This window comes from Brassica rapa, chromosome A09 (assembly GCF_000309985.2).
Source record: "Brassica rapa cultivar Chiifu-401-42 chromosome A09, CAAS_Brap_v3.01, whole genome shotgun sequence".
Lineage (NCBI taxonomy): Eukaryota > Viridiplantae > Streptophyta > Magnoliopsida > Brassicales > Brassicaceae > Brassica > Brassica rapa.
The window spans coordinates 38,220,313-38,247,963 of NC_024803.2; the positions used below are offsets into that span (position 1 = coordinate 38,220,313).

Below are 27,651 nucleotides of genomic sequence, written 5' to 3' on the forward strand. Positions count from 1 at the left end.
CGTGCCAATAGCCAATCCTATCTCTCTCTTCACATGACACCGTGTCCAATACATTTTTTTATATTTATAATAAATTATTTATATATTTATTTTGACTATTAAAATTCAATTTTATTTTTAAAAATTAATCAGCCGACTGAATTTAATAGCCAATTAGTAAAGTAATTAAAAATGGCATTATCATCGTCGACAAAGAAAAAATTAAAAAATAAATAAAAAGAAAGAGAGAGAGAGAGAAAAGTGGAGAAAAGGGGAGGGACCCACATATCGAAACAGTAATAATCGGTCGTCCGGCCCATTCGTCACCGCCCGGTGGGTTATTTCATCTTCAACATCTCTCCCCTTTGACTCTCCTTCTCTCTCTCCCTCTCTACGGACGAACCAGATAAAGCTCTCTCTCTCTCTCTCTCTCTACTGCAGAAGAACTCTGTACTTTGCTGTCTCAAAAAATATCTTCTCCTTCTTCTTCTTCTTGGAGCTGAAGACACCCTTACTAAGAAGATTTATATGGTATGAAGAAGAGTCCGTTTCACTGAAATCAATTCTCCCTCAAGATAAAGATAAAGATATAGAGAGAGAGGTTTCTATTCTAGGAAGCAAAAAAAAAACAGACTATGGCTGGTGGAAACGAAGTCAACCTAAACGAATGCAAGGTACTTCCTTTCTGAAGATTAGTTTTTCTTCTTAATAACCTCGTACATCTCCAAGTCTCGAAATTTAATTCTGAAACGATGAAGATCATCATTATCATCATATAGATTCATTCGTACGGATTTGATTTTTATTTTATTTTAAAACAAAACGTCCCATCTGATGAAAAGATCTCTTCTTTCTGTTTTTTTTTTTTGTTTGTGAACTGTAGAGAATAGTCCCACTCAACACATGGGTCCTCATCTCCAACTTCAAGCTCGCCTACACCCTCCTCCGCCGCCCCGACGGCTCCTTCAACCGCGACCTCGCCGAGTTTCTCGACCGCAAAGTCCCCGCCAACTCTTTCCCCGTCGACGGCGTCTTCTCCTTCGACCACGTCGACACCTCCACCAACCTCCTCACCCGCATCTACCTCCCCGCTCCCCTCGACCCCTCCCGCCACGGCTCCGTCGACCTGACCGAGCCTCTCAGCACCACCGACGTCGTCCCCGTTCTCGTCTTCTTCCACGGCGGCAGCTTCACTCACTCCTCCGCCAACAGCGCCATCTACGACACTTTCTGCCGGAGGCTCGTCACCATCTGCGGCGTTGTTGTTGTCTCCGTTGACTACCGGAGGTCCCCGGAGCATCGCTACCCTTGCGCTTACGACGACGGGTGGAACGCTCTCAAATGGGTCAAGTCCAGAGTCTGGCTTCAGAGTGGTAAAGACTCGAATGTTTATGTTTACTTGGCTGGTGATAGCTCTGGTGGCAACATAGCTCATAACGTTGCCGTGAGAGCGACCAATGAAGGAGTTAAAGTTCTGGGGAATATTCTTCTGCATCCTATGTTTGGTGGGCTCGAGAGGACTCAGTCTGAGAAGAGACTTGATGGTAAATACTTTGTCACTATTCATGATCGGGATTGGTATTGGAGAGCTTATCTACCGGAAGGTGAGGATAGAGATCATCCCGCTTGTAATCCCTTTGGTCCTAGAGGTCAGAGTCTCGAAGGAGTCAAGTTCCCCAAGAGTCTTGTGGTTGTGGCTGGTTTGGATCTTGTTCAGGATTGGCAACTGGCTTACGTCGATGGGCTTAAGAGGACTGGTCACCATGTTAACCTTTTGTATTTGAAGCAAGCTACCATTGGATTTTACTTCTTGCCTAACAATGATCACTTTCATTGTCTTATGGACGAGTTAACTAAGTTTGTGCACTCCATAGATGAGGATAGTCAAAGCAAGTCATCTCCTGTTCTGCTGACTCCATAGCAACATGATGAGGTCTGATCATGTTGGTTTTTCTATACATGAAGAGGAGAAGACTAGAAGATCAGTTTGTTTGCTGGATCTTTTGTACAGTTTCCACAAGTATTGTGTAGTGTTCAGTCATGTTTTTTGTGTCTTTATTAGTCTCCTGAATCATCAGTATAAGTCCGGCTTATTGTTAGATGATGTTGGTTGCGCCGGAAGCAAAAACCAATTCTCTTGTCGGCATCTATCGGTCAAGGCTTAACCGGGAGATGGTACTTTGCTTTGTAGTGTAGGAAGTAGTAGTAGTCTTTAATTGGTTCTAGAGTATAGAGAGTCAAAATACAAGACAACTAATTTGTCTTCAACATGTTGTGAGAAAAACCTTATCCTTGGTAATGGATTTGTAATGTTTATATTACCTTTTTGTCTTCTTGTTTCGTTTGTGTTCATGCATTGATGATAGGTTTTCCCCCTTACAAAAGACAAGTCTTTTTAAAACCCCTTTTTTCCTTATAAGTTTTCCAACTTCGAACCATCCGAGCATTTGCTCCACTGTTGCTATAATTGTTAAAAAGATTATTAAAAAAAACATAAAATGAACAGAAAGACCCAGAAGTTTTAAGTGAAAACCCTAGAGAGACATGTGGCAATGGCGTTTGAGTGAAGTATAAAGAAGGAAAGAAGAGGAAATAAATGTGAGAGAAGAAAAAAGACAAGTGTTGTGTGTGCATTTGAGGCAAAAGCTTCACAATGCCAAAACCAAACCCCATCCACCCATATGAGAAAAAAGCTTACACAACCAAAATTAATATATATTAAATAATGATTGGACAAAAATGTCAAAATCAACAATGGATTTTTCTTTTAATATTCCTTTTTAATAGTTTTGGTTTACTTTGGCATCTTTTGCTTATTGCCTCTTCTATGTGCATGTATTTGATTTGGAATTTTTGGTGTTTCCTTGTAGTGGTTATGAACTTTGGGAGGATAAGCATTGCATGGACCCCCTCTTAGAGAAAACAATCTCTTTTGTCTACATATGTTTGTTTCTATATATTTCTACATTTCTTTATATAATACTACCATTTAATAACCATGGCTTATGTGTGCTTTTGTTACCCTTGTTTTATTATATACTTTTTCTTTTGGATGCCAAGTGGTAGGGACATGGAGGCTTGGAGAAAAAACAAAGAAAAGCGATTCTTTCTCCTTTGTCTAGTTGATAGTTTTTTAACATATAACGAATGATACAATGAATACATAAACATTTTACTGTTAATTGATTGGAATATAATTTAATTTTTCGATTAACATTGACTTTTTATTCCTAGCATCTTTCAAAAATTCATTTTATAATGCTACTATTTTGTTTTGTTTTCATGTTGTCAAACTATTTATGACCAAAGTTTTGGCTTATTGATCCGCGTGTGTGACCAAGACTCTCGACCGTTTGTCTTGTAATGAATGTCTTGGCAATTACTTGGGGAGAGTGTCTCTATTTTAATTCATACCAATGTGAATATATATATACTAATCATAAATCAAATTTTCCCCTCAATCAATGAATGTTTCGTGTTTGGAAATTATTTATTTTATCATTTTTGTAATGGTTGCTCTCATTTGGGTTTGTTGTCTTTGATCCTGACAAAATAACTTAAATTTGTTTGGTGATTCATCAACATCTTATGGTTTCTCCATAATTCATTAATTTGTCGTTTACACTAAGATTCTTTCTTTTGTCAATGGATTAGCTTTGTCCTTTGTGGACTGTATTCAATGCTTTGGTTCCAAAATTTTTAAAATAATTATAGTATTCATCATATAAGTAACTTTGAACTTAAAGGTTTGGTTTGAGGAATCTTTCGCTTCCTTTCCTTCAAAAGAGTAACGATGACTTTTGGGTATTACTTTTCGCTTGTTCACATTAAGAGTTTATAGATTCGGTGGTGCCGTGGTGGTCATGTTTTAGAAATAACAGAAAGAAGAAATAAGTTTTGCGGTGATACCATACAAGCTGTTAGTCATGTTATATACATACACAAAGTGTTTCTGCAATGTAAAGTTATTAGGACGTGGTCTGTGGTAATGTGGTCAGACAACTATATGTGCTGACTTGGAATTGAATTTAAACGAATCGACATTGTTTTTTGTATTCACACATTTAAAACAAAATAACCTAATAAGAAAAGGTGAGAGAGAGAGGGTAAATGTAAATAATCAGACAATAATAAGCTGGTTGGAAGAAGTTAAAAGAGTATAGCTACTCTGAATAGAAAGTGTTATAGATGTGCAGAGATTTCATAGAAATGGAAGAAAATAGAAAAAGAGAGAAGAAAGGAAAGAAAAGACAAAAGCATTCAACGAAGCCCTTTGTCTTTATTACCCTAAACCTAAACCCTATTAGATTCAAAGAACAAGACACGCACCTTTCATCTTGAAATTCTCACACTTTAAACCCCACAAATTACCATTAACACGTCCTCTCTCTCTGATCACTTGCATTCATCATCAACTCGTCATCATCATGGTTTTCATCTTTCTTGTCTTTTGTTGGCGACAACTGATAGGACCGTATTATATAAACTACGGAGAGCTGAATATTGTAAATAATAAAATTGATAAAAGTATACCAAAGATTAAGAAAATGATGATACAACTGCAGAGGCGAGATATTATCTCTTTCCTTAACTCAAAATACGTCCCGTAGTGCGACGGTTTGATAACGTAATGAGTCCCAAGATACAACTGCAAAAAATCTTCTGATTTGCGTCACTCTATCAGAAGCCTGGCGAAACTAGTTTTGTGTATACTCTCAGACTCAAAAGAACAAATCAGAGAAAAAAAGAAAAAATGGAGAATTGTTATTTTGCCGTGTAATGAAAACTGCACAAGTGATCTCTTTTTATAACTTGAAGAGAAAGTACACGTTATGCAAATAAAAGGAGTCAACTAACGTACATATCAATTATTATTATGGAATTGATTTCCAAGATCTCGTACGTTAGTTTGCAAAGTAATATTGTGACTTTGACCAAGTCATCAAACTTAAAAATACTTTGCTTGGGTTTATCAAGAATAAAATTAACTAAATAAGTTAATTGACATAATGTCTCATTAACAAATTTAAATTTAAACTCTAACCCAAATATCCAAAGTGATCCATTTGCTAAATCTTTTATACTTAGCCAAATTTAAAACTTTATACATCACTCACTTTGGACCTCCATTTCTCATTCAACACAACTCCGATTTTGACCAATAAATACACTAACGCATAGTGTTCACGGTGACGATTGCATCGTGCCCAAATTCCGGTCTTTCCGACAGACGTCTCCGTCGAAAAACCCATCGGAAAAATGGTCCACACCACTTTGTCAAAAACGAGTTCCAACAATCCCCCACATGAATAGAAATGACTCTATACACATGACTCAAGAAAGAAAAGGACTTTTGAGAGTATGAGCGAAAAATCCACTGCATGATGAGTTGGTAGCAATTTTTCAGCCTTGAACCAGTCATTGTTAATAGCTATCGGATTTACTCGAACAGGAGGTGGCCATGATGTCTTGAACCCCCCGGACTTTGGTGTAAACCGAGACAATAGCTATAACACAGCTTCATTCTCTCACAAAACTAATTTCTCTATTGTGTTCATTTTGGCCGTGAACATTCTTGGTAATCATGAGTGAACTTGGAGAATATAGCCTTTCCTTCATTCTCCTAGAAACGGCCCCATTTCACACTCACAAGGTGATTTTCCCTTAGTTTTGTTTAGAGGAGTATCATGTACTACTCCATTCATATCTCAAAACAATGGACACAAATCATTAAAAGCTAATGCTTATCCTATATTCCTTACATGTAGCACTGTTTAATCATCCTAAGAACTGGGTATAGACCGAAGTCTGACAGTGCTTTGGGCAGATTTAGTTTGACTTAGTTGTCTCCTTGAACCTATTTCTTGGGATCTCCAGTCAATTAGGTAGAGTTACCGCCAAACCTCATCTTAGTTCACAGGCTTTAAACCCATTCCTCTTGATGATTTTTCTACTTGATCTCGTGACAAACCTTTAGTAAATGGATCCGCAAGGTTTTCATTTGTTCTGATGTAATCAATCGTTATTACACCAGTTGAGATCAAGTGTCTAATGGTTTTATGACGTCTTCTTATATGACGAGATTTACCATTATACAAACTGCTCAGTGCCCGGCCTATTGCCGCTTGGCTATCACAATGTATACGTAATGCCGACACTGGTTTATCCCACATAGGAATATCTTCCAAAAAATTTCGAAGCCACTCTGCTTCTTCTGCAGCTTTATCTAAAGCTATGAACTCAGATTCCATGGTCGATCTGGCCAAGAGAGTTTGTTTGGAAGACTTCCAAGAAACTGCGGCACCACCAAGTGTAAAAACATATCCACTCGTGGATTTAGAGTTTTTGGAGTCGGAAATCCAGTTGGCATCACTGTATCCTTCCAAAACTCCTGGTTCTTTACCATAAGTCAGCCCATAAGTTTTAGTATGACGTACATAGTCTAATACTCTTGTTATGGCATTCCAGTGGTTATGCCTTGGATTACTCGTGTAGCGACTCAGTACATTGACTGCATGTGCTAAATCAGGTCTAGTACAATTTGTCAAGTACATCAAACTTCCGATGACACGAGCATACTCTGACTGTAACACTGCTTCACCCGAATGTTTTGTCAAGTGAAACCTAGGGTCTACAGGAGTTTTTGCCTTTCCTTTTGAGTAGGATTTAAACCTCTCAAGTATCTTTTCAGCATAATGAGTTTGAGACAAGATGATTCCTTCGGAATTGCGAAAGATCTTAATCCCTAGGATAACATCAGCTAGTCCCATATCTTTCATTTCGAACTTGCTACTTAGCATATTCTTTGTTTGACTCACCATGTCTTTATTGCTACCAATAATGAGCATGTCATCTACATACAAGCCAAGCAATACATATCCATGTGGTGTATTTTTAAAGTATATACACTTGTCACATTCATTAATGCTGAAACCATTTGACATCATAACATTGTCAAATTTTTCATGCCATTGTTTTGGAGCTTGCTTAAGTCCATACAATGATTTTACTAGTCGACAGACTTTGTGTTCTTGTCCTGGGACAACCAACCCTTCAGGTTGTTTCATATAAATCTCCTCTTCTAAATCACCATTTAGAAAGGCAGTTTTGACATCCATCTGATGGATTTCTAGGTTTCTCAATGCTGCAATTGCAATCAGCATTCTGATTGAAGTTATTCTCGTTACCGGAGAATAGGTGTCAAAGAAATCCAAGCCTTCTTTTTGCCGGAAACCTTGCACCACAAGTCTACACTTGTACTTATCAGTTGAGCCATCAATATTCAACTTTCTTTTGCAAATCCATCTACACCCTAGGGCCTTAAACCCTTGGGGCAAATCGGTCAAATAATATGTATGATTTTGCATAATGGAGTCGATTTCACTATTGAAAGCTTCCTTCCATAAATCAGCGTCTGGTGAAGACATAGCTTCAGCGAAACTTCTTGGTTCATTCTCAAGAAGAAAGACCATAAAGAAATCTTCACCATAAGATTTTTCCTTACGAGCTCTTTTGCTGCGTCTAGGTTCATCTGCAAATATTTCTGCATCATCAAAAGATGTGCCAGAAGTACTTGCCTCATTTGTAAAGATGTTTGCATCTCTTACTTCATGAGTTCTTTTAGGATTATCTCTATTCTTACACGGAAACACGTGTTCAAAGAAAGATGCATTCCTTGATTCCATAATTGTATTAACATGAATATCTGGTACATCTGATTTATCTACCAAAAATCGATAAGCACCACTATTATGGGCATATCCGATGAAAAATACAATCCACGGTTTTAGGTCCGATTGAAACCTTCTTGGGAGGTGGTACTGCTACTTTTGCAAGGCACCCCCACACTTTCAAGTATTTGTACGAAGGTACAACACCTTTCCAAAGTTCATATGGTGTTTTACCAGTGACTTTGTTTGGTATTTTGTTGAGGATATAATTTGTGGTAAGCAAAGCTTCCCCCCACATGTTCTGGGCTAACCCAGATTCCTGCAACATCGCATTCATCATCTCTTTAAGAGTTCGGTTTTTACGCTCCGCAACTCCGTTAGATTCAGGTGAATAGGGAGCGGTGGTTTGATGAATAATGCCATGCTCTTTACAGAACACATCAAATGGTCCATCATACTCGCCTCCTCTATCACTTCGAACTATCTTTATAGTTCTATCGAGTTGGTTTTCAACCTCGAGTTTATATTCCTTGAATTTTTCCAAGGCTTCATCTTTGCTTCTTAGCAAATAGACATAACAATATTTTGTACAATCATCTATGAAAGTCACAAAATATTTTTTTCCATTTCTAGTTTGAACAAATTTTAAATCACACAAATCTGTATGAATTAAACCAAGAGGCTCAGTTGTTCTCTCAACATGAGGGAATGGAGTTTTTGTGAGTTTTGCTTGTACACATACTTCACATTTCTCTTTGCTCAATTTGCATTTCGGAATTAGGTTTAAATTAATCAATCTTTGAACAGATTTATAATTTACATGGCCCAATCTTTCATGCCAAACTTTGAACGGTTCAACCAAATAAGCATTTGGTTCATCTGTGAATAAGACTGTCTTAATACACATTTTGACCAGTCCATCCTCAACAAATCCTTTGCCCAAGAAAATATCATTTTTCTTTAGGACAAGTTTATCAGACTCGAAAATTACTACAAATCCAGCTTTGCTTAATAGCGAACCGGAAATAAGATTCTTTCGCATATCTGGGACATATTTCACATTTTTGAGAATTATCTCTTGTCCAAAAGTTAGCGCAAGTTTCACTTCGCCACAACCTTCAATAATAGACGAGCCGGTGTTACTCATTAACAACCGCTCCTCATCATTGCATTTTTGATAAGTACAAAACATGTTTTTATCAATGCATATGTGAGTGGTGGCACCTGTGTCATACCACCAGTCTTTTGAATTATTTTCAAACGTATTGACTTCTGTGACCATAGCACACATGTCATTTTCAATCTGAATGCTCTGATTAGTTTCAGCAGACATCTCAATTTTCATAGCAAATGGAATCATAAATGGCAGACCACTCTCAAACTTAATTTGAGGCGTCGACTCATTCAATCCATTGCCGATCACACGATTTGATCTATCAAAGATCGATATATTTGTGTTGTAACTCATCCTTGATTTTCAAATCTGCTCACAAAGATTAAGATACAAATTAGTTTATTTCAATAACACTCACAAATAAGTTCAACAATTTGAAAAAATATCCGATTAGTTCAATTAAAAAAAAATCAGAAAAATAAATTCTGAGACCTTAACGTTACGCAAACGATCAAATTTTAACGTAATAACAAATCAATTGAACGTCAAATCAAACACACAGACCCAAGATATTTAAAGGTCAACTTATAAATAAAATAATATTACTTACTTTGCCACTAGCAACGATAAGCAAATGATAATATCAAAAACAAAGAAACGATTGATTGCTGATTGGAAATTAAATTAAACCAGGAACGTAAACCGGGTAAACCAAATAATTGAACCACTACGCAAATCAACCTTTGACAAATAAAAAGACAGCAGTAAATTTTTTTTTTCTTTTTTTCTTTTTACGCTTGACGTTAAACAAAAGAAAGCGACGAGGTTAAAGAAAACGATTTATATACTTAAGACTTTTAACCAAATCTGATTGAAATCCCGTTTAATTAGAAATATCAATACAGAAGCGTAAATTGCTGAAATATATAAAATAATCCAATAGATCCTGCAAAATAAAAACGTTAGAGCAAGAATATGACTTTAACGCTGACACCGAGAGCAATCGGAGCCCAATTCCGATTCCAACACCTTTTAGAAAATATCAATCAACCTGTTCTTAAACAAAAAACTTATACAATAATCAGTCCGGTTAGTGCAAAGCAATAAACGGATATTTTGAGTTAAGACTGATAGGACCGTATTATATAAACTACGGAGAGCTGAATATTGTAAATAATAAAATTGATAAAAGTATACCAAAGATTAAGAAAAGGATGATACAACTGCAGAGGCGAGATATTATCTCTTTCCTTAACTCAAAATACGTCCCGTAGTGCGACGGTTTGATAACGTAATGAGTCCCATGATACAACTGCAAAAAATCTTCTGATTTGCGTCACTCTATCAGAAGCCTGGCGAAACTAGTTTTGTGTATACTCTCAGACTCAAAAGAACAAATCAGAGAAAAAAAGAAAAAATGGAGAACTGTTATTTTGCCGTGTAATGAAAACTGCACAAGTGATCTCTTTTTATAACTTGAAGAGAAAGTACACGTTATGCAAATAAAAGGAGTCAACTAACGTACATATCAATTATTATTATGGAATTGATTTCCAAGATCTCGTACGTTAGTTTGCAAAGTAATATTGTGACTTTGACCAAGTCATCAAACTTAAAAATACTTTGCTTGGGTTTATCAAGAATAAAATTAACTAAATAAGTTAATTGACATAATGTCTCATTAACAAATTTAAATTTAAACTCTAACCCAAATATCCAAAGTGATCCATTTGCTAAATCTTTTATACTTAGCCAAATTTAAAACTTTATACATCACTCACTTTGGACCTCCATTTCTCATTCAACACAACTCCGATTTTGACCAATAAATACACTAACGCATAGTGTTCACGGTGACGATTGCATCGTGCCCAAATTCCGGTCTTTCCGACAGACGTCTCCGTCGAAAAACCCATCGGAAAAATGGTCCACACCACTTTGTCAAAAACGAGTTCCAACAACAACTCTAGTTATAATAACAAAAAAAAAAATCTTAGAAAGTTGATGGTGGAGCACAAATATTCCAATATACGGAGTTACATGTTACATCCATGCATGCATGCATATTAGTTATTAGTAACGTAAATAATGATTGGAATTTGGAATCATCAAATTTTTCATGCAAACTGGAAAATATTCTTGAACCAGATATAACTTACATGTTCGAGCTAACGAACATAAATAAATAGTAAGAACTCACTGAGTAGACTCTTCTTAAATCTTAATGGTGTAGACTGCAGACAACAGTTTATATTACGTGTTCGTCAGGTGCATATGCTCTTAAGTTGTAGGATATCATCAAAGCAAGGATGGGCCGTTTGTCGACTTCGAAAGGAAACCAAAGAACGCTTGTGGGCCGTATAAAGGGGCTTTTAAATATAATTATCAGCCTATTGAATGAAATAATCAGGACCCAGTCAAATGTAATCAGCTACCAGCCAGTTTCAAACATTTGTCGAAAAATCTCATGCAGATTTTAAAATCATTAGATCTTGGCATCCTGGTATACATATTTAAGTTTACGAGTGTGCTTATGATGCACCGTTAGAAGGCGTCAACTTACACAGGGCCCACCAAATACTATTAAAGCCCATCTTGATTGTAAAAAAATGTTTATCGCATCTACAAGAGTTGCGTTGGTAGAGAGAAAGGAAGAGCGGTTATGGTAGTTATGACGCAATGCTCTCCGATTCTTACCGAAGAACGGCGGCCACTAGAGGGCGGTGCACCTACGCATTCGCATAGACGGCGCTGGAGCACTCCGGCTGATCCCGGCGGCGAGTCTCTACGTGAATGCTTCACCACGGATGACGAGTACAAGGAACAGCCAAGTCATGTGTCTGAAGTGAGCTTTGACGATTTTGTCTCGTGCTCGTCGTCTTCGGGAAATGGTTACAGTTTCTATCTCGGGGGAGAGATGTCTCCGTGGGGATCTCCGCTACTTACCGAGTCGAGACCGATCGCGCCGCCGCGTATGGTGATGGAGACGCGTGGAGAAGGGAGGAGAGGAAGAAGCGTGAGGAGGAAGAAAGATCTCCCGCCGTTTCTAACGACGCTGGATTGTAACGGACGGCCGAGATTCTATCACAGGAGGGTGAGAAGCGAAGGACGGCTAGAGATTGCCAGAGTGGCAGTGAATCTACCGGAGATAGTGAGTGTTCGTGGAGTAGAAGGACTCAGAATCGGAACAGTTAGAGTCAGTCAACAACACGACGAAGAAGGAGAAGGAAATGACGTTCATTAGGCCCATATAAATATTAGTACTGGGCCGAAAAAGCCCAAAACAATGTAAAAGTAAGCTGACGTGTCGATAGAAGATTTGTTTGTCAAAGGGAATACCTTTTAACACAGGCCGTGCGATTGCAAGTGTTCGCTGGAGTCAGAGAAGCTTTGATTTGTATACGGAAAGAAAGTGAAATAGCAAATCAGAGCAGAGCTATGGCGGAGGAAGAGAACGGGAGCGTAGCCAAACCAAGAGCCAAGGTAGTATTTAGAGACGAACGTCCTTACGCTTTGGGCCAAGTCCATGTTTGTATCAATCTCTGAGATCTCTTATTGTAGCTTAGTAACGGTTATAGAAATCACGCGGCGGATTCTAGGGTTTGTGTCTGGTTGTGATAGTTAAAGTTAAAGCCTTTATGTCCTGAGAGCATTATTAATTACTGTATTGTCTCTCTTAGTACTCTCAAAGTCATGTGGTTTGTCTAAATTGTCAGAAAGACATTGCTCCAGGGAGGTTGATCGACACCTATGCAGCACAATGCGAAAACTGTCACCAGTGGAGAGTCATCGATAGCCAGGAGGAGTACGAGGACATCAGAAGTCGAATGATCGACGACCCATTCACCTGCGACAAGAAACAAATCTCTTGTGAAGACCCTGCGGATCTCGACTACGACTCCTCTCGAACCTGGGTCATCGACAAGCCTGGTCTCCCCAAAACCCCCAAGGGTTTTAAGAGGAGCCTTGTCCTCCGCAAAGACTATTCTAAGATGGATACTTACTACTTCACTCCTACCGGTAAAAAGCTTAGGAGCCGCAATGAAGTAGCTTCCTACGTCGAAGCCAATCCTGAGTTCAAGGGTGCGCCTCTTGAAGACTTCTCTTTCACTGTCCCCAAGGTGATGGAGGACACTGCTCCTCCTGATCCTAAGGTTGTTGCCTCTCCCGTTTCTCCTGTTGTTGCTGCTGCTACACCTTCTGATGATGATGTTTCGGACAAGAGCACCAAATCCAAGGAATTCAAAGGAAAATTTAAGCTTGAAGAAGAGACACTCTCTGGTTCTTCTCCACACGTTTCTCCTGCTCCCTAATCTTAATGCATTGCTGAGTTTGTTTGTAGATTTGTATTTTTTTTTCTTCTCAGACTGTTATGGTAAGTCACTAAGTTGGATTTCTTGCGAAGAAGTTATACGTCGCCTCTCACCTCTCTAATAAGAACTCGTAAATACAAGTATGAGTGGTATACGTTGTGTTTCCTCGTCTTGGCGAGTTTACTCTGGATTAAAAGCATCTGATTTCTTATTAGTATCACTAGATCCTTTCTCTGCGCTACGCGCGGATAATATATTTAAATTTGTTACATTTATCATTTTTATTTGTATGCAAATTTTTCTATATTTAATTATATATAACTAATTTTTAAATTTGATTTTTTTTTATATTTTTAGTTTGAAGTAAATATTTCTATTATATGTAACATAATTAACTAAGAAAATATGAAAAATCAAGTCCGAGATTTTAGAGTTATGTAAAAAAAATATAATTATGTATAGAACACAAATTATCTTAGTTTAAAAGATCGGAATCTCATCTCGAATAAATTTACGAAAAGAAAAAGTACTCCAATAACCTACTTAAAATATAAAACCTCCTTTTAAAAAAAAGCATACTTAATAATATTTTTTTACGTGTAATAGTTGAAAACTGACAATTGAATATCGATCTAGAATATTATTTTAATATATCTAATGTAAAATATTAATTGTAATAAACAAATTTTGAATTTTGTAATATTACATGAATTAGAAGTCTTTAAAATCTAAAATCTATTTTATTAACATACTATATATTTTATTCATTTATTATTTTACGTTACAAAATATTGCTTTAGTTTTATTTGTATATTATTTTTTTAATAATTTAGATTCTTTTTAAGTAATTTTAAAATTATCAAGAATATAATATATTTAAAATTATTTATTTAAATATATCCAAATATGATGTCTCATTTTTATGTGTGTTTGCGTTGAGCATATTTAATTTGTAATTTGTATATTTAATAACACCTTATTGCGTGTCGTTCTATGGTTTTAATAAATATGTTGTCATCTCATTTTTATTACTACTAACATGATTTTTTAGTGATCAGTGATAATGTATTTTTAACGTTATGTATTATATTTTATTGTATATTTTTTAACTCTTTGTGATGGCACTTTTTTTAGAATCATTTTAATTATATAATAGGTTTCAAGATGTAAATAAAACTGTGTATGTTGTAAATTTAGATTTTTTAGTGTAGCTGAGCACTATAAATTATAGAAATTATATTATGATTTTATTTTACTAAATCTTTCAATCTGTGTATTTTTTTGTTTTATTTTGTATTTTTACAATTTTATTGCATTATTCTTTAAATACAGAGAATTGATATTTCCAATTTTTGTTTCATATACCTTAAAAGTCTTCGGTTGATTTTTGCTTGTTTTCTTTCTCTAATTATAATGTACAGTTCGACCGTTTCTTCTTTTTTTTGGATCAAACTACTAATATCATCAGATAGAAAAGCTTAAACTCTAAGAATTGAGTGAGTATTTGTGCTAGAGAAAACTGATTTAACCAATAATATAGTGAAATATTATAATATTAGAAGGTATGGAAAGTCTTCTATGTTGTCCTACGCTGGACATAATTAAGTTATTGCCAATTGATTCTATATTTGTGATAACTGGAAATACATCTTTATGTCTTCCTTACATCATCCTTAATTGATTTATGGTTCGACTATTTCTAATATACTGAGAGTAACATAAAATTAGATGTTGATTATCTCCTCCCAATTAAGAATGTACAGAATGAGAGAAATTCAAGATGAGATCAGTTTACAATTTTGTCTTCATATCTATATAGAGTTAGTTTATAGATTACTCTATATGTTTCAAAATGTAATCAATTTTAATTAAAATATGTAATATTTAAAAGTTATTACTTTAGAAATCTGTTATTTAATATATAAATTTAATCAATTACACAGTAATTTACATAATTTAATTGGCTACACAATATCTAATAAATATAAAGTTACATTGAAATATAAAAGCAATTTATATAGTGAAAAAAAAAATATTTTTAAACCATTATGTTATAAAACAAAGAGAATATTCAAATTATATTGAACATTAGAATAGTAAAAATCAGAAAAGCTGAAATCTCAACGTCGATCATTTACGTTGGCTATGTTATTAACTTTGAAGATAACGTGAATGATAAAGAACAAAAATATTAATTTTAGCTTCAGTCTTTTTTTTAATCAGATTAATTTTAGCTTCAGTCTTTTTTTTAATCATTTTACCAAAAAGAAAAAAATAACAGAAAGATGACTAATAAAAAAAGATACAAACAGAGTAGTGCAAAAAGGTGTTGATCACAATAGCAAACATTATAGTCTCAAAAATAGTCAACTTTATATTAAATATTAGTCAAAAATAATAAATATATAATATTAATAAATTTCATTTTAAATATAATTTAACTTTAAAAAAATTTATCATTGTACATGGTGCAGAAAAACACCTAGTATTATTTGAATTTCAAAAACTATATGATGCACTAACTTTTTGTGACAAATCAAATTTAAGGAACTGGGCAAGAGATTGAGAAGAGGGATGTGGAGAGGTACAAAGAGTCTTCACTTGATGAGTTATAATGGAGCATTGAAGTGTCATTGTTGTAGTCGTAGAAGTTATACCGGTGAAGTTGGGTAGACGAACAGATTTGGAGTCGCTGGAGATGTCTGAGGCAAGTTGGCTAAAGAAAAGGAAGCTATAAGTTATACAATGGGCTGGCTATTTTGACGGGTTTGGATGGTTCGAGACCCATCATCTAAACATTCGCGATGACGTGGCAGTTTGATTGGTAGAGAATATTTTATCCTATGTGGCACTCCTAATAAGCCTCAAAATTAGTAGCTTTTATATAGTAGGATTTGAAAGAGGCTCCCAATGTGATCATTTCCTATCTTCAATCTAAAAAAACACTGGTGTCTTAAAGCTAGATTCATTCATTCGTTAAGCCCTTCCCTTTTTCGTTTATCATTTTGTTTGAACCGTTAGCCAGCATGATCACCCTCTCTTTCTCTGATCGTGTTGATAGGATTAGCAGCGTTATCCTCTGAATCTTCTCTTTGCTTAGCTTGACGTAAATTCTGATATCAGATTCCGAATCCTTGTTCTTGATCAAGTTTCTTCTTCACGGACTTATCTTCCTTTTGACCGGCCATGAGTTTAACCACCACGAACCTAACCAGACGGCAACAAATGCCTCTGTTTTCCTGATTCTCTCTTCTCTGCATCTTCTATTGTTTACAACAATATATGTTTATGCTGTTGGTTTTATGAAAAATAAGTAATTAGTGGGCTTCGCTTTGAGGGAAAATGTGATTGTTGTCTTTCTATTTGTCTAAAAGAAAGCAGAACTTGTTTAGTATCTTCTTCAAACTCTTCTTTTGGTTTGTTTAGCTGAAAAAAGCAAACTGCTTTGTGCAAGTTTTTCTTCCATTGCAGCTGGAGATTCCTTCTTAATCACTCGGACTTGTTGATCTCTTATACTACTTCTCACAAACGTTTCCACTTTTTGTTATTGTTGCATGAAATCATGTGTAAGAAGAAGTCTTTTTTTTTTTTTAATGTTGTATTGTATTATTAAATTATCTAGACCAAGAGTTCTAAACAATGAGCAAAACAAATTTTTTAAAAAGGATATATCAGTAGGGTCCAAAATAAATTAACACATATCTGTTTGCGTATTGATAATTAAAGATTTTTCATATAAAAGCTTCATATTTGTTTTTGGAATAGTTCAATCTCAAGAGAGATAATATTCGTATTAATCCAAAAACACCAAGTTTCAGACTGAGTTGAGAATGATTGTCACTCTCTTTTTAATACTCCATTAGAAGCAACCGAGACAAAAAAGATTATCGTTTCATAGAATTTGATGCTGCCTTTTGAAGTAACCATAGTTTGCATTAGGGGTGTTTAATCCGGATATCGGTTCGGTTTCGGTTCGGTTTTTCTCGGTTTTCGGTATTTCGGTTAGTAAAATATAACTACCATTCTAAATCCATATTTACTTCGGTTCGGTTCGGTTTATATACCGTCGGTTTTCGGTTTATTCGGTTTTATATCAAAAAACATAATTATTTAGTTTGAGATCATATAAAATAAATTTTAGAGTCATATTGTCAACGCAGTCATTTTTTTAAAATATATTACATGTTCAAATAAATGAACAAAAACGTAAAAATGCTTCTACCATCAAATAAAATCATCAAATCTATAATTAAAATCAGAACCTGAAATTTTGAAAATAAAAATATGAAACAAAACAGAAACATGAAAAAAAACTTTTTCCACTCTTCCATATTTAGTGTTCATTAAAGTCATGCTTTTTCGATTGAACAGGAAAGTTTGTTTGTTTATAGATAAGAATAAAGTTGTGAAAATTTTCCATTAATTATTTTCTATCAAATTTACCATCTTCATATTAATTTAGTGAATACTAAAATAAAGTAAAAAGATAAAAAAAAAAGACTTAGAAAAGAAGATGTCTGAATTGCGATGTATTGTTATTTAATTATAGTTCAATTGTTTTACAAATTATATAATGTTCTTTATTACTATAACATTATGGTAATAGTTATTAACACAAATTTAACTTATATAACAAATAGATTTTCATGTATTGTTATAAAATAGATACATATTTACATGTTTCTACTTTTAATCGGTTTTGTTCGGTTTATTCGGTTTAATCGGTTATATACCAAACCATATCCAAATCCTACGGTTTTTATAAAATTATATCCATTCGGTTTATATGGTATATACCAAAACCAAACCATATTGTCTATTTCGGTTCGGTTCGGTTCGGTACGGTTCGGTTTTACCATATTGAACAGCCCTAGTTTGCATAAAAAATTTCATCAGCATCACATGAAAAACCATCAACGATTGTAGCCGTTAAGACCTATCATCACCATCTGTAGCAGATCTGTCAATTAGTTTCTAAACGGTTCAATTGAACCAAAGTTTTTGTTTTTCCAAATTTATTGAAAAAATCACACAAAAAATACAATAAAAAACTTTGCTAAATTTAAAATAAATTGGCAGTCGAACAAACTAAGTAACCAAAGATAAATCAAATCAAAGAAATAGAAACAAAACGACTCAAACAAGCTGATGACAGAGGCCATCGGTTTAAACTATAAAAAAATCTCGTTTTTTCTCTTTTGACGGCTAAGATTTCTCATAAACAATGTAAGAAGTCTATAAAGTATAGAAAAGGTAAGCCTCGCTCTGTTAAGGACCAACATGCATACTCCCCCGCAAGACTCTCTTTAAAGGGCCCACATGTCCGCTAGACAGAGCGCAACTGAGCCATACACTTCATATCCAATGACAATGTTTTATCAAATAGTTTAACTTGGGTTGATGGGTTGAGCCAGGCCCATGCGGTAATGCAACCGCATGAACGACTAGCAAAAATCCAAATAACAAGCTATCTTGACAGCTTTTAATATCGTATAGTCCAATGGACCTTTTATCATATACTAAACTGATAAGAACATATACTACACTTAGATACTTCACTTGATTTTAGCCAAAAGGTCGAGAAAAGTATGAATTTGATGCAGGGGCTCTTTATTTGTAGTCGCAAGAGAGGAGCCATGATTGTTCTAATAAGCGATGTGGGATTAATAAGAACACAACCCTCCTTCACTCTTCAGTCTTAAACAAACACCTTCGTATGTTCATACACTTTGGAAATCTAAGTATGTTCATCTTTTAGTATTCGAGATCATACTATCATCAGTGAGTCTAGCTTGGAAAAAAAGAAATAATTACATTCAGACATACTTTTACACTTTCCTTTACATTCAGACATACTTCTACCATGTGGAGTACTTTGTCTCATAAAAATGTCTCTTCTACCCTCCAACTAAAAACACAAGTTAACTAAATTACTTTTCATTTTATTTTTGTTACGCTTTAAAACTCAGATCCAAAAACATAATTTCTCTTTTACTTTTTTTTTCTACTAAAAAATCACTTTACTCTTTTAGATCCTAATCTGATAATTTGTTTCTTCTTTTTCATTGATTATACCATGGCGACCAATTGCAATTGCTGAAACAGAGACGAAAGTGATAACGGAGATGGTGGAGAATCATCTTATGGTGGTGGAGGTCATGGTTATGGAAATGGAACTAACGAAAGTGAGAACACAAGGTAAAGATGTGTATGGAGGTGTTGCTCGAGGTGGAGGCAGTCATGGAAGAGGTGATGTTATGGTGATGGTGTTTACGGAATCAGTGAAAAAAGAAGATCCATAAGTGGAAATAGACCATAAACCAGAGAGTATGGAGGAGGTGGCGGTAGAAAAGCTTATGGAAATGATTATGGAAGTGGTAGTGATGAAAGATGTGGATATTATATACAATTATATATGACCACGCCACTCTTGACCACATCTTCTTCGCCAGCGCACTTCCCAAAAGTCACACCCCTTTCCCAACCACAAGTTCTCCACCCACACTAACATTAACCACACACCACCCAACCAAACTACAAATTCCCATCCACTACGAAACAAGTAGATGTACTTGCTTCAATAATAGCCGTTTGATTTATTTTATAAACTTTTAATCCAACGGTTCTAATCTAATTGTACTGTTCAATAAACCTACTAAACTAAAACACTCAAAGCAAGTTAACTTTTGGCTATTTTACGTGTAGTCAGCATCGAACCAGAACTTAGCATTTCTCTTGTCCACGTGACCAACGTGAAGGGCAATAAAGGAAAAGAAAAATCAAAAGTAAGGGACAAAGTACACCTCGTGGAGAAAGTGTGTCAACATGATAAAGACCCATGAGAAAGTACCCAATATTGTAAACTTCTCGAAAAAAAATCTCCTGTTATCCAACACTGATTGTCACAAAGATTCATAGAAATAGACTTAAAACATTCTATTGTGTCTGTTTGTTAACACAATCTGGTCAAATGTCGGATACAAAAGATTGTTTAGTAGTTGATCGGCTTTTAGCAGTTAGGAATGTTTAGTCAAATTTGTTCCACTGAGTTTGTTTTTTCTTTTGTCTTCAAATGCGGTAAATCTTCAAAACCACTACTGGTTTACGGCAAAGAGGACAACGCTTCCCTTGTAACTCCAAGGACAAGGAGCATGTTAAGCAGCAGCACATATGACCACACCTACAAATCCGAACCGAACCAAACAAAAGAAGGAATCAAAAATCTACAACGCACTTGATGGTAGGAGAAAGAGAAGGCTGTGCTCTTACTCAAGGAAAACGGCGTCACACTTTCGGTCAAGGCAGATCACACAGAGATCAGGTACATCTGGTGCGAGAGATATAATCAGAGCAAATTCACAAGCATATTCAGGGAAAAATGATTCACACAAACCTTCTTCAGTCGCTTGTCTCGTTCTATTTGCAGCTGCACAAAAAACTCTGCGACAAATACAAGGTGACCGCTTAATTTGGAATGACCGTTCACACACCCATACGCACGTGTTAAGCTGCTAAAACATACCTGTTCCTTAACAGTCGATGCCGCCTTCTCTCTATAAAATCTCTACTTCTCACAAGAATGTATTTACTAACTGCACCAAGACCTCTGCGACATATAGCTTAACTATTAATGAAATAGCTATTCATTTGCAAGTTGTATTTTTGGCTTTGGTTAAAGATGTGTGTGACATACCTTTTCAGTAACGTCACATGTTTTTTCAGAATAGGCAGTCCCTGCCGCATTCTCCATAGAATATATCCAAACATAAATAGAATATCTTCAATCACATGTAGAATATATATAATCAAAGGCTTTGAAGTTATAATCACACCACGAACAGTGAAACAGAAGGAGGCTCCCATGGAGGCATACTTGAATATCCTGCCAGAAAAAGAAAAAAAAATCTTTTAGATTTTTGTTTTCAAATCAAAATGTTCTTGGAAACAGAGAAAAAAAGCAACAACCTTGACCACGTTCCTAAGGTAGGAATGAGTTGATCGAGGGGTTTAGGTGAGATGTAGAAAGGCCCTTGATCGGGTTTTTGAATCCTGACATTCCCGCTACCATCTTTTACGGCCTTGTTGTACACAGAAAAGAGCAAACAAAAATGAGCTCAAAGTAGGCATATAAGAAGAGAGTAAAGAGACGGGAGAGATACCTCGCCAACAACCGTAAGCCATGTACCAATTGGGAGAACATACTCAAAGCGTCTTACTCCAAGCATCTGAAGCCACACAGATTTAGCAATGAGTAAACAGAGAAGCTGATAAGTAGACAACAAAAAAAAAAAAGACACCTTGAGGCCTTGGAGATAAGCTAATGCTCCTGGAAGAAGCGAAGAAGCCTCAGGCTTTTCAAATACTTCACTTCCCACAGTGAAAGCAAAGCCTAATGCAGTTTCAGCTCCAGATACATTAACGCGGCCTGTCCCATCTTCCTATAAAGCATTAATGAGCAGAGTCCAGTTAAAAGAGAAAGGAAGCAGAAGGCTTTACCAGGAACCAAGGGACTTGCTTAGTGATGGGGAGGCTGATGGATGCAGTGTCTTGAACCCACGAAAACTTCCAGTTACGTTTCAGAAACTGTATCTCTTCCTGAAGGATCAATTTTTCTTATTATTATTATTATTATTATTATTATTATTATTATTATTATTATTATTATTATTATTATTATTATTATCTCATTACATGCCCCCCCTCTGAATCCATCCAAAGAATGCAGACATTACCGTTTCCTCGAGAATAACAGCAAGCATTTCACTACGCTGACATTTGAAAGGTGTGGCAGAGGCAACTGATCCTGTTACAGCGACGATCAAAGGCCTGACCTCTCTCCCTTCTTCTAGCAATTCCGCTGCACCAGAAAGGAAGTAATAGTCAAACTAAAATTAAAAGTGAAACTGTCTGAGGGAGAGAACATACCTAGACCTTTGAGGTGGTCAACTTTAGTGACCGAATCGAAAAATTCAACATCGCTGAAGCAGGTGGCAAGAGGAGAAGAGCATCACATAACAAAAATAAAGCACCTCGCAAGTAGTAAGTAATTAGTAAAAGAAAAAGAAGAGGAAAACGATATACCCGCCGCCGCCTGTTCTCCGGCTGAGAAGGTAAAGAAGGTAGGCCCATATGAAACATTTGAATCCACTCCAACTTATCATCTTGAGTCTTCTCCGCGCTGAAAACAAACAAAAAGAGACGATTGCTTTTGGGTTCCGCAGAAACCGATCAAAGCTTGAGAGTGAAGTCTGATGAGAAAACGATCCAACAAGTCTCCTTTGTTTCAGTCCAGTAAAAAATATTATATTATCCATCTTATTCTATTAAAACAACTGCATTATCTATTGATAGCAATTATTTTAATATAATTACTAAAACTTCTAGTAATCATTTAAAAGAAATATTATATGAAAAAAACACAAATATAATTAAAATGCAATTATAAAAATTAAATTTCTAAAAAAATGTAAAACAGAAAATATACCCAGTTTTTTTAAAACAAGTCAGAATCTAATTGCTCATAAAGTCAAAAGCATTCTAATACATAGGGTCCAAGTGACAGACGAACCACACTATACAGCCGTTAACAGTAAACTTTTTTCTATACATATATTTTTTTATTACTACTATAACTTTACACTATGTGCAATAGTTTCAAAATTCATTTCATTATCAACGTCCTATTTTTAATCTTTTAACATTCCACATCATTTTATCTTTTTCTAACTTATTTATTTAACATCAACTTCTTTTTAACCTTTTACAACTGTTTGTTTAAAAAAAATTCAACATCCTAACCTACTATTTTTAATTTATACATTTATCATTTACAACATAATAATTATATATCAATAATTTAATTATAAATAATGTAAAAACTAAAATAACATATAAAAATTATTATTGGGATCTATTTAACAAAAAAATATTAAAACACAAAAATAGTTAATTATAATGAAAAATTGAGGAATTTCATTTTTACCACTTTTATGGTAACATTATTCATTTTTACCACCACTAAAGGTACATTTTCAAAAATATTTTTTCATTAAGTGACAAAAGATTTTTATACATTTGTTCTATATATAAAATAAAAAATTATTTAAATAAAAAATAAAAAAATAAAAAAAATATTTTTTTATGTTTTCAAATCCAGAATTTTTATAATTTTTTAATTTGTTTTCCGATTTTTTTTAAAAAAAAATTCTTTTTGAAAATCGAAAATTATGTTTAAAATTATTATAATTTTTTTTATATTTTCTAAGTATTTATTTATATATTTATTAGAATCCTAAATTTCACATTCCAAAAATTCTACTTCATCCTTCAACTTTAAACCATAAATCTAAATTACTTAACCATATGAGTATATGCACAACCAATGAAAAGTTTTCTCCCGAGTCATGAATGAAGCAACATCGGCAGCCCTAGCTCACAATTTTTTTTTTTCAAGTTGAAACTTTATCATGCTTGTTGAATCTACTAGATAGATTGGAATCCTCATCTTTGTGGGCGGTCTTAGCTAGTCCAACAGGAATACCATTACAAACCATAAAAAACGCAAGTGCGCAGCGCAAGCTATACATCTCCTTGCAAATCCTACACTGACCACCCGACCATTCACAAACGCTCCTCCTCCTCCTATGCTCATCTCGTCCCCTGAATCACCTTTACTTGGCTTGGAGTGTTGGAATCCTCATCTTTGTCGACTTTCTCTGATGGCTCCCAGCAGTAAGAGAGGAAGGTTAGCGATCTCCTGCTCCCTAATCTTAATGCATTGCTGAGTTTGTTTGTATAGATTTGTTTTCTTTTTCTTCTCAGACTGTTATGATAAGTTGGATTTCTTGCGAAGAAGATATAAGTCGCCTCTCTCACCTCTCTAATAAGAACTCGTAAATACAAGTATGAGTGGCATACGTTGTTTATCAAGAAGGTTGTATATGGTTGGTTATAGGAGGCCTGATCCGAATCTTCTCAAGAATGCACTCTTAAGTTGGCGTTCATAGACTTTTCCTCATTTTGGTGAGTCAGCTCTGGATTAAAAGCATCTGATTTCTTATTAGTATCATTTGAAAGTGGCTCCAATGTGATCGTCTCCTGTCTTCAATCTTAAATAAGGTGTCTTAAAGCTAGATTCATTCATTCGTTAAGCCCTTCCCTTTTATCATTTTGTTTGAACCGTTAGACAGCATGATCACCCTCTCTTTCTCTGATCTAGAGGTAGTGTTGATAAGATTAGCAGCGTTATCCTCTGAATCTTCTCTTTGTAAAGAAGAAGGAAGTCTATAAAGTAAAGAAAGGTAAGCCTCGCTCTGTTAAGGACCAACATCCATTCTCCCCCGCGAGACTCACTCTTTAAAGAGGCCGCTTGTCCAATTTAGCCATACACTTAGAATCCAACGACATTGTTTATAAATAGTTTAAACTTGGGTTGATGGGTTGAGCCAGGCCCATGCTATAGTGCAACGCATAGGCGACTCGTGAAAGCCCAGATAGCAAGCTATCTTAACAGGTCTTTTCCCTTAAAAAATAGAGTTAATATCGTGTGGTCCGATGGACCACATATCAGATATTAAACTGATAAGAACAGATACTACACTTGATCTTAGCCAAAAGGCCGAGAAAGGTATGAATTGGATGCAAGGCTCGGCCTCTTTATTTATAGTCGCAAGAGAGTAGCAATGTTTGTTCTAATAAGCGATGTGGGATAATAAGAACACAACCTCTTCTCTTCAGCCTTAAAACAAGCACCTTCGTATGAATGCATTTTCATACACGGACTTTGGAGATCTAAAATATATTTTATCTTCTTAATTAGAGATCATACTATCATCAGTGAGTTTATCTTGGAAAAATATCCTCCTGAGAAAACAACTGAAACTTCTAAGAATGTTACAACACTGATTCACACAAGATTCTCACAAGATTCATAGAAATAGACTTTAAACATTTTATTGGGTTTGTTTGTTTAACACTCTTTCAATTATGATCTGGTCAAATTCGGATACAAAAGATTGCTTACTAGTTGATTGGCTTTAGCAGATAGGAATGTTCAGTCCACTTTGTTCCACTGAGATGTTTCCAAATATTTAAGAAGACACGGAGAGGGTTCTTCTTGCCGTCGGTTGGACTGGCGTTTGTGTGTCTGGAGACACCTTGAAGAAGACAAAGAGATGCGTACACAAGTTTCCACCTTGTAGTAGCTTCCATGTGAGCCTGGGCCTTAATAATTGCTGAGTAAATGATACAGCTTGATTACCCCAACCTTGTAAAAGCATCTATCTAACTAAACAGTACTTGGATACGAACTGTACTTGTCTCCCAAAAGAGAAAAGAAGTCCATAAAGTTTAGTAGAAACTTGTTATATCTAAGCCGTTTATGTTTTTTATGGCTCTAATTGCATTTACGATAATTTCTTTCCAAATTAGCATGACGTATTTGATAAGAGCCTTTCTCCATCTGTAATGTATCGATTGAATTTGGTGCATCATTCGCACGTGCTCTGTTCTAGAGAGAGAGAGTGAGCCATACGTGGCAGACAAATAAAGAAAGAAAGAGAGCCATGAAGCAGAAAAAGGTGTACGCGAAGGAGAGCTTCACCACTCCTTGGTGCATTCATCTTACCTGTCAAATAAATCAATCTTCTTTTTGCTTTCTTTGTTCTGTTCAAATTAGTCAAAATGTAGATTATTTATATCAAATACTTTTTTTTGTGAAACAAACGACCGACCTATCCGGTAATCTAATTCGACTACACAACTAACCTTATCCGCACGTTATGGTTGTTCTTGTTTTCTGCAAACTATGAATTTCTTGGGTTACAGTATGTTAACTCCAAAAAAAAATGATTATGACATTGACGAATGAAAATGAACTTCACCTGCTTTTAGTGAGAAGCAATACTATACTACTTTGTTAGTTTCATCTCTTTTATATATTCATTTTGTTTACAAATTTTAAAGTATTAAATGTTCTGCTTTATAACTATTGTTTTTTTGGTCTAAAAAAAAGTGATTTCACCTCTTTGCCAAAAACCCAAGCATTATAAATAGTTTCTCCCAACGCGAATTGAATCCGGGTGGCGGAAGTTACAGCTGCAACCCCTTTATAACTATCGTTGTGGCTGTTTATGGTTGCACACTCGGTGCCTCTTTTTTTTGGCCTCTTGCTGCATACACTCACCAAGAAATCCAGCTAAACAAGACTTTTAAGGAAGATAGCTCGTTGGAGTTTCACTAAACCAGGAAACCATACTATATATCACCCCATGTTATTGGGTTACATCTACGCGGTTACAAAATAAACAAAATTCAGCTCTCCAAGATCCCAGCTTTTCATCGTATCCGAAAAAATATATTCATTTCAACCATATTAAAAACAGTTAATTTCATATTGGATGAATTGGGCACCCCTACACGTACATAATAACAACTGCATGAGCCATGGTGTAGCAATTATGATCATTTAGCTGCGAGGCATATTGACAAAATTCATGGGCATTATACAATGAAACTAATAAACTACAAAAAAAAACTAATAAACTATATATGTTTCATTAACAACACATTAGTGAAGCTATAAACTAAACCCTTATATTAATACCCTTTGGGTCATTTGGAAAGCTTGTATCAAAGGGCATCAACCGAGTGATTTGGTGAGATGAACATTCATACATGCAAATCCATGATTAATTAGTTGATTAAGTTAATCTCATATCTTAACTACCCAAACAGATACTTAATCATCGAATTTCCACCCAACACGACATGACATAAAGCCCCACAAGCCACAGCTCATTAAGTCTCATGTGTACATGAACAGAAAATTTCTGTTCAAACAATGTCCTCACCGCAAAATCAAATCTCAATACTGATAAGGCTTTAAAAATAAAGAGGATACCAAAGTTATAATAAAAAACGTTTTCTCTGAACATTTAATCGATGATAGATACTAAACAAAAGATATTAGTTCAAAAGCGAAGCCAAGGGGTTAAAGCACCATGTCTTTTCAATTCACGCTTAGAAACATGCAGGCCCATATTATTCAATTCAATAATGTATATTTATCCTATGTGTGCATTATTCACTATTGATCTCCCAAATTATTTAAATAGAGTTCCAGTTAGTCAGCAGCATTATATAAATCTCTCCAGCAGCCAAAACACATCAAAAACAAAAGTTGAGCCACTCTTCTTTTTTTTTACCTTGAAAGCGTTCTCGATAGGAAACAATGGCGGCGGCAGTGGTACTGAGATGCATCAGTAGTACGAAGGTAAGGACATGGAAAAGATGTTCGAAGCAGATAAAGGAGCAAAGAGCTCGTCTGTACATCATTTGGAAATGTGCTGTCTTTCTTCTCTCCTCCTCCCATGATTGAGATCAATCAATCTCCTTCTTGCTTAAATGTACTAGTTTAGTTCCCAGAGAGAAGGGAAGATATAATGTATATTCTATTGTGATCATCGATCGAAAATTGTTATGTACAATCATTTGATCATAGAAATAATTAAAACTAAGTTGTTCTTTATAATAAGATATCTCATAAGAACAAAAGACCAACCAAAGTTGAGCTGTG

The 27,651-nt window shown here is 35.2% G+C and overlaps 5 protein-coding genes and 2 non-coding genes across 10 annotated transcripts; 4 read left to right on the forward strand and 3 right to left on the reverse strand.

Moving 5' to 3' along the window:
* The first annotated feature begins 294 nt into the window (after window positions 1–294).
* Window positions 295–2,312, forward strand: LOC103842107 (gibberellin receptor GID1B). Its single transcript, XM_009118722.3, has 2 exons — window positions 295–653; window positions 863–2,312. The coding sequence occupies exons 1-2, from the start codon at window positions 615–617 to the stop codon at window positions 1,898–1,900; spliced, it is 1,077 nt and encodes a 358-aa protein (XP_009116970.2). The 5' UTR covers window positions 295–614; the 3' UTR covers window positions 1,901–2,312.
* A 9,057-nt stretch (window positions 2,313–11,369) lies between these two features.
* On the forward strand, window positions 11,370–12,062 carry LOC103842358. Its single transcript, XM_009118971.3, has one exon. It carries the CDS (start codon window positions 11,426–11,428, stop codon window positions 12,005–12,007), a length of 582 nt encoding a protein of 193 aa, XP_009117219.2. The 5' UTR covers window positions 11,370–11,425; the 3' UTR covers window positions 12,008–12,062.
* A 21-nt stretch (window positions 12,063–12,083) lies between these two features.
* Window positions 12,084–13,225, forward strand: LOC103842108 (methyl-CpG-binding domain-containing protein 4). The gene is made up of 2 exons (XM_009118723.3): window positions 12,084–12,246; window positions 12,480–13,225. Exons 1-2 carry the CDS (start codon window positions 12,202–12,204, stop codon window positions 13,074–13,076), a joined length of 642 nt encoding a protein of 213 aa, XP_009116971.3. The 5' UTR covers window positions 12,084–12,201; the 3' UTR covers window positions 13,077–13,225.
* A 5,251-nt stretch (window positions 13,226–18,476) lies between these two features.
* LOC117128753 lies at window positions 18,477–18,666 on the reverse strand. The gene has a single exon (XR_004452145.1). It is a non-coding gene; the product is annotated as a U2 spliceosomal RNA (small nuclear RNA).
* A 1,269-nt stretch (window positions 18,667–19,935) lies between these two features.
* LOC103842109 (E3 ubiquitin-protein ligase SPL1) lies at window positions 19,936–22,932 on the reverse strand. Of its 4 annotated transcripts, XR_004451590.1 has the most exons (13): window positions 22,158–22,932; window positions 22,002–22,054; window positions 21,809–21,933; window positions 21,573–21,671; window positions 21,374–21,514; window positions 21,236–21,301; window positions 21,042–21,154; window positions 20,909–20,958; window positions 20,770–20,810; window positions 20,599–20,682; window positions 20,470–20,516; window positions 20,346–20,403; window positions 20,177–20,256 (listed from the first exon to the last, which is right to left on the reverse strand). XR_004451590.1 is itself a non-coding variant. In XM_009118726.3 (12 exons), the coding sequence occupies exons 1-12, from the start codon at window positions 22,388–22,390 to the stop codon at window positions 20,145–20,147; spliced, it is 1,167 nt and encodes a 388-aa protein (XP_009116974.2). In that variant the 5' UTR covers window positions 22,391–22,908; the 3' UTR covers window positions 19,936–20,144. The 4 variants fall into 4 exon arrangements, 3 of the variants coding, with proteins under 3 accessions (XP_009116974.2, XP_009116973.2, XP_009116972.2); XM_009118726.3 differs by lacking the exon at window positions 20,770–20,810 and having other exon boundaries at window positions 19,936–20,256; window positions 20,599–20,668; window positions 22,158–22,908; XM_009118725.3 differs by having other exon boundaries at window positions 19,936–20,256; window positions 20,770–20,958; window positions 22,002–22,055; window positions 22,162–22,897.
* A 237-nt stretch (window positions 22,933–23,169) lies between these two features.
* LOC108869922 lies at window positions 23,170–27,632 on the forward strand. The gene has a single exon (XM_033280446.1). It carries the CDS (start codon window positions 27,307–27,309, stop codon window positions 27,451–27,453), a length of 147 nt encoding a protein of 48 aa, XP_033136337.1. The 5' UTR covers window positions 23,170–27,306; the 3' UTR covers window positions 27,454–27,632.
* On the reverse strand, window positions 24,511–24,706 carry LOC117128731. The gene has a single exon (XR_004452124.1). It is a non-coding gene; the product is annotated as a U2 spliceosomal RNA (small nuclear RNA).
* Window positions 27,633–27,651: the final 19 nt, after the last annotated feature.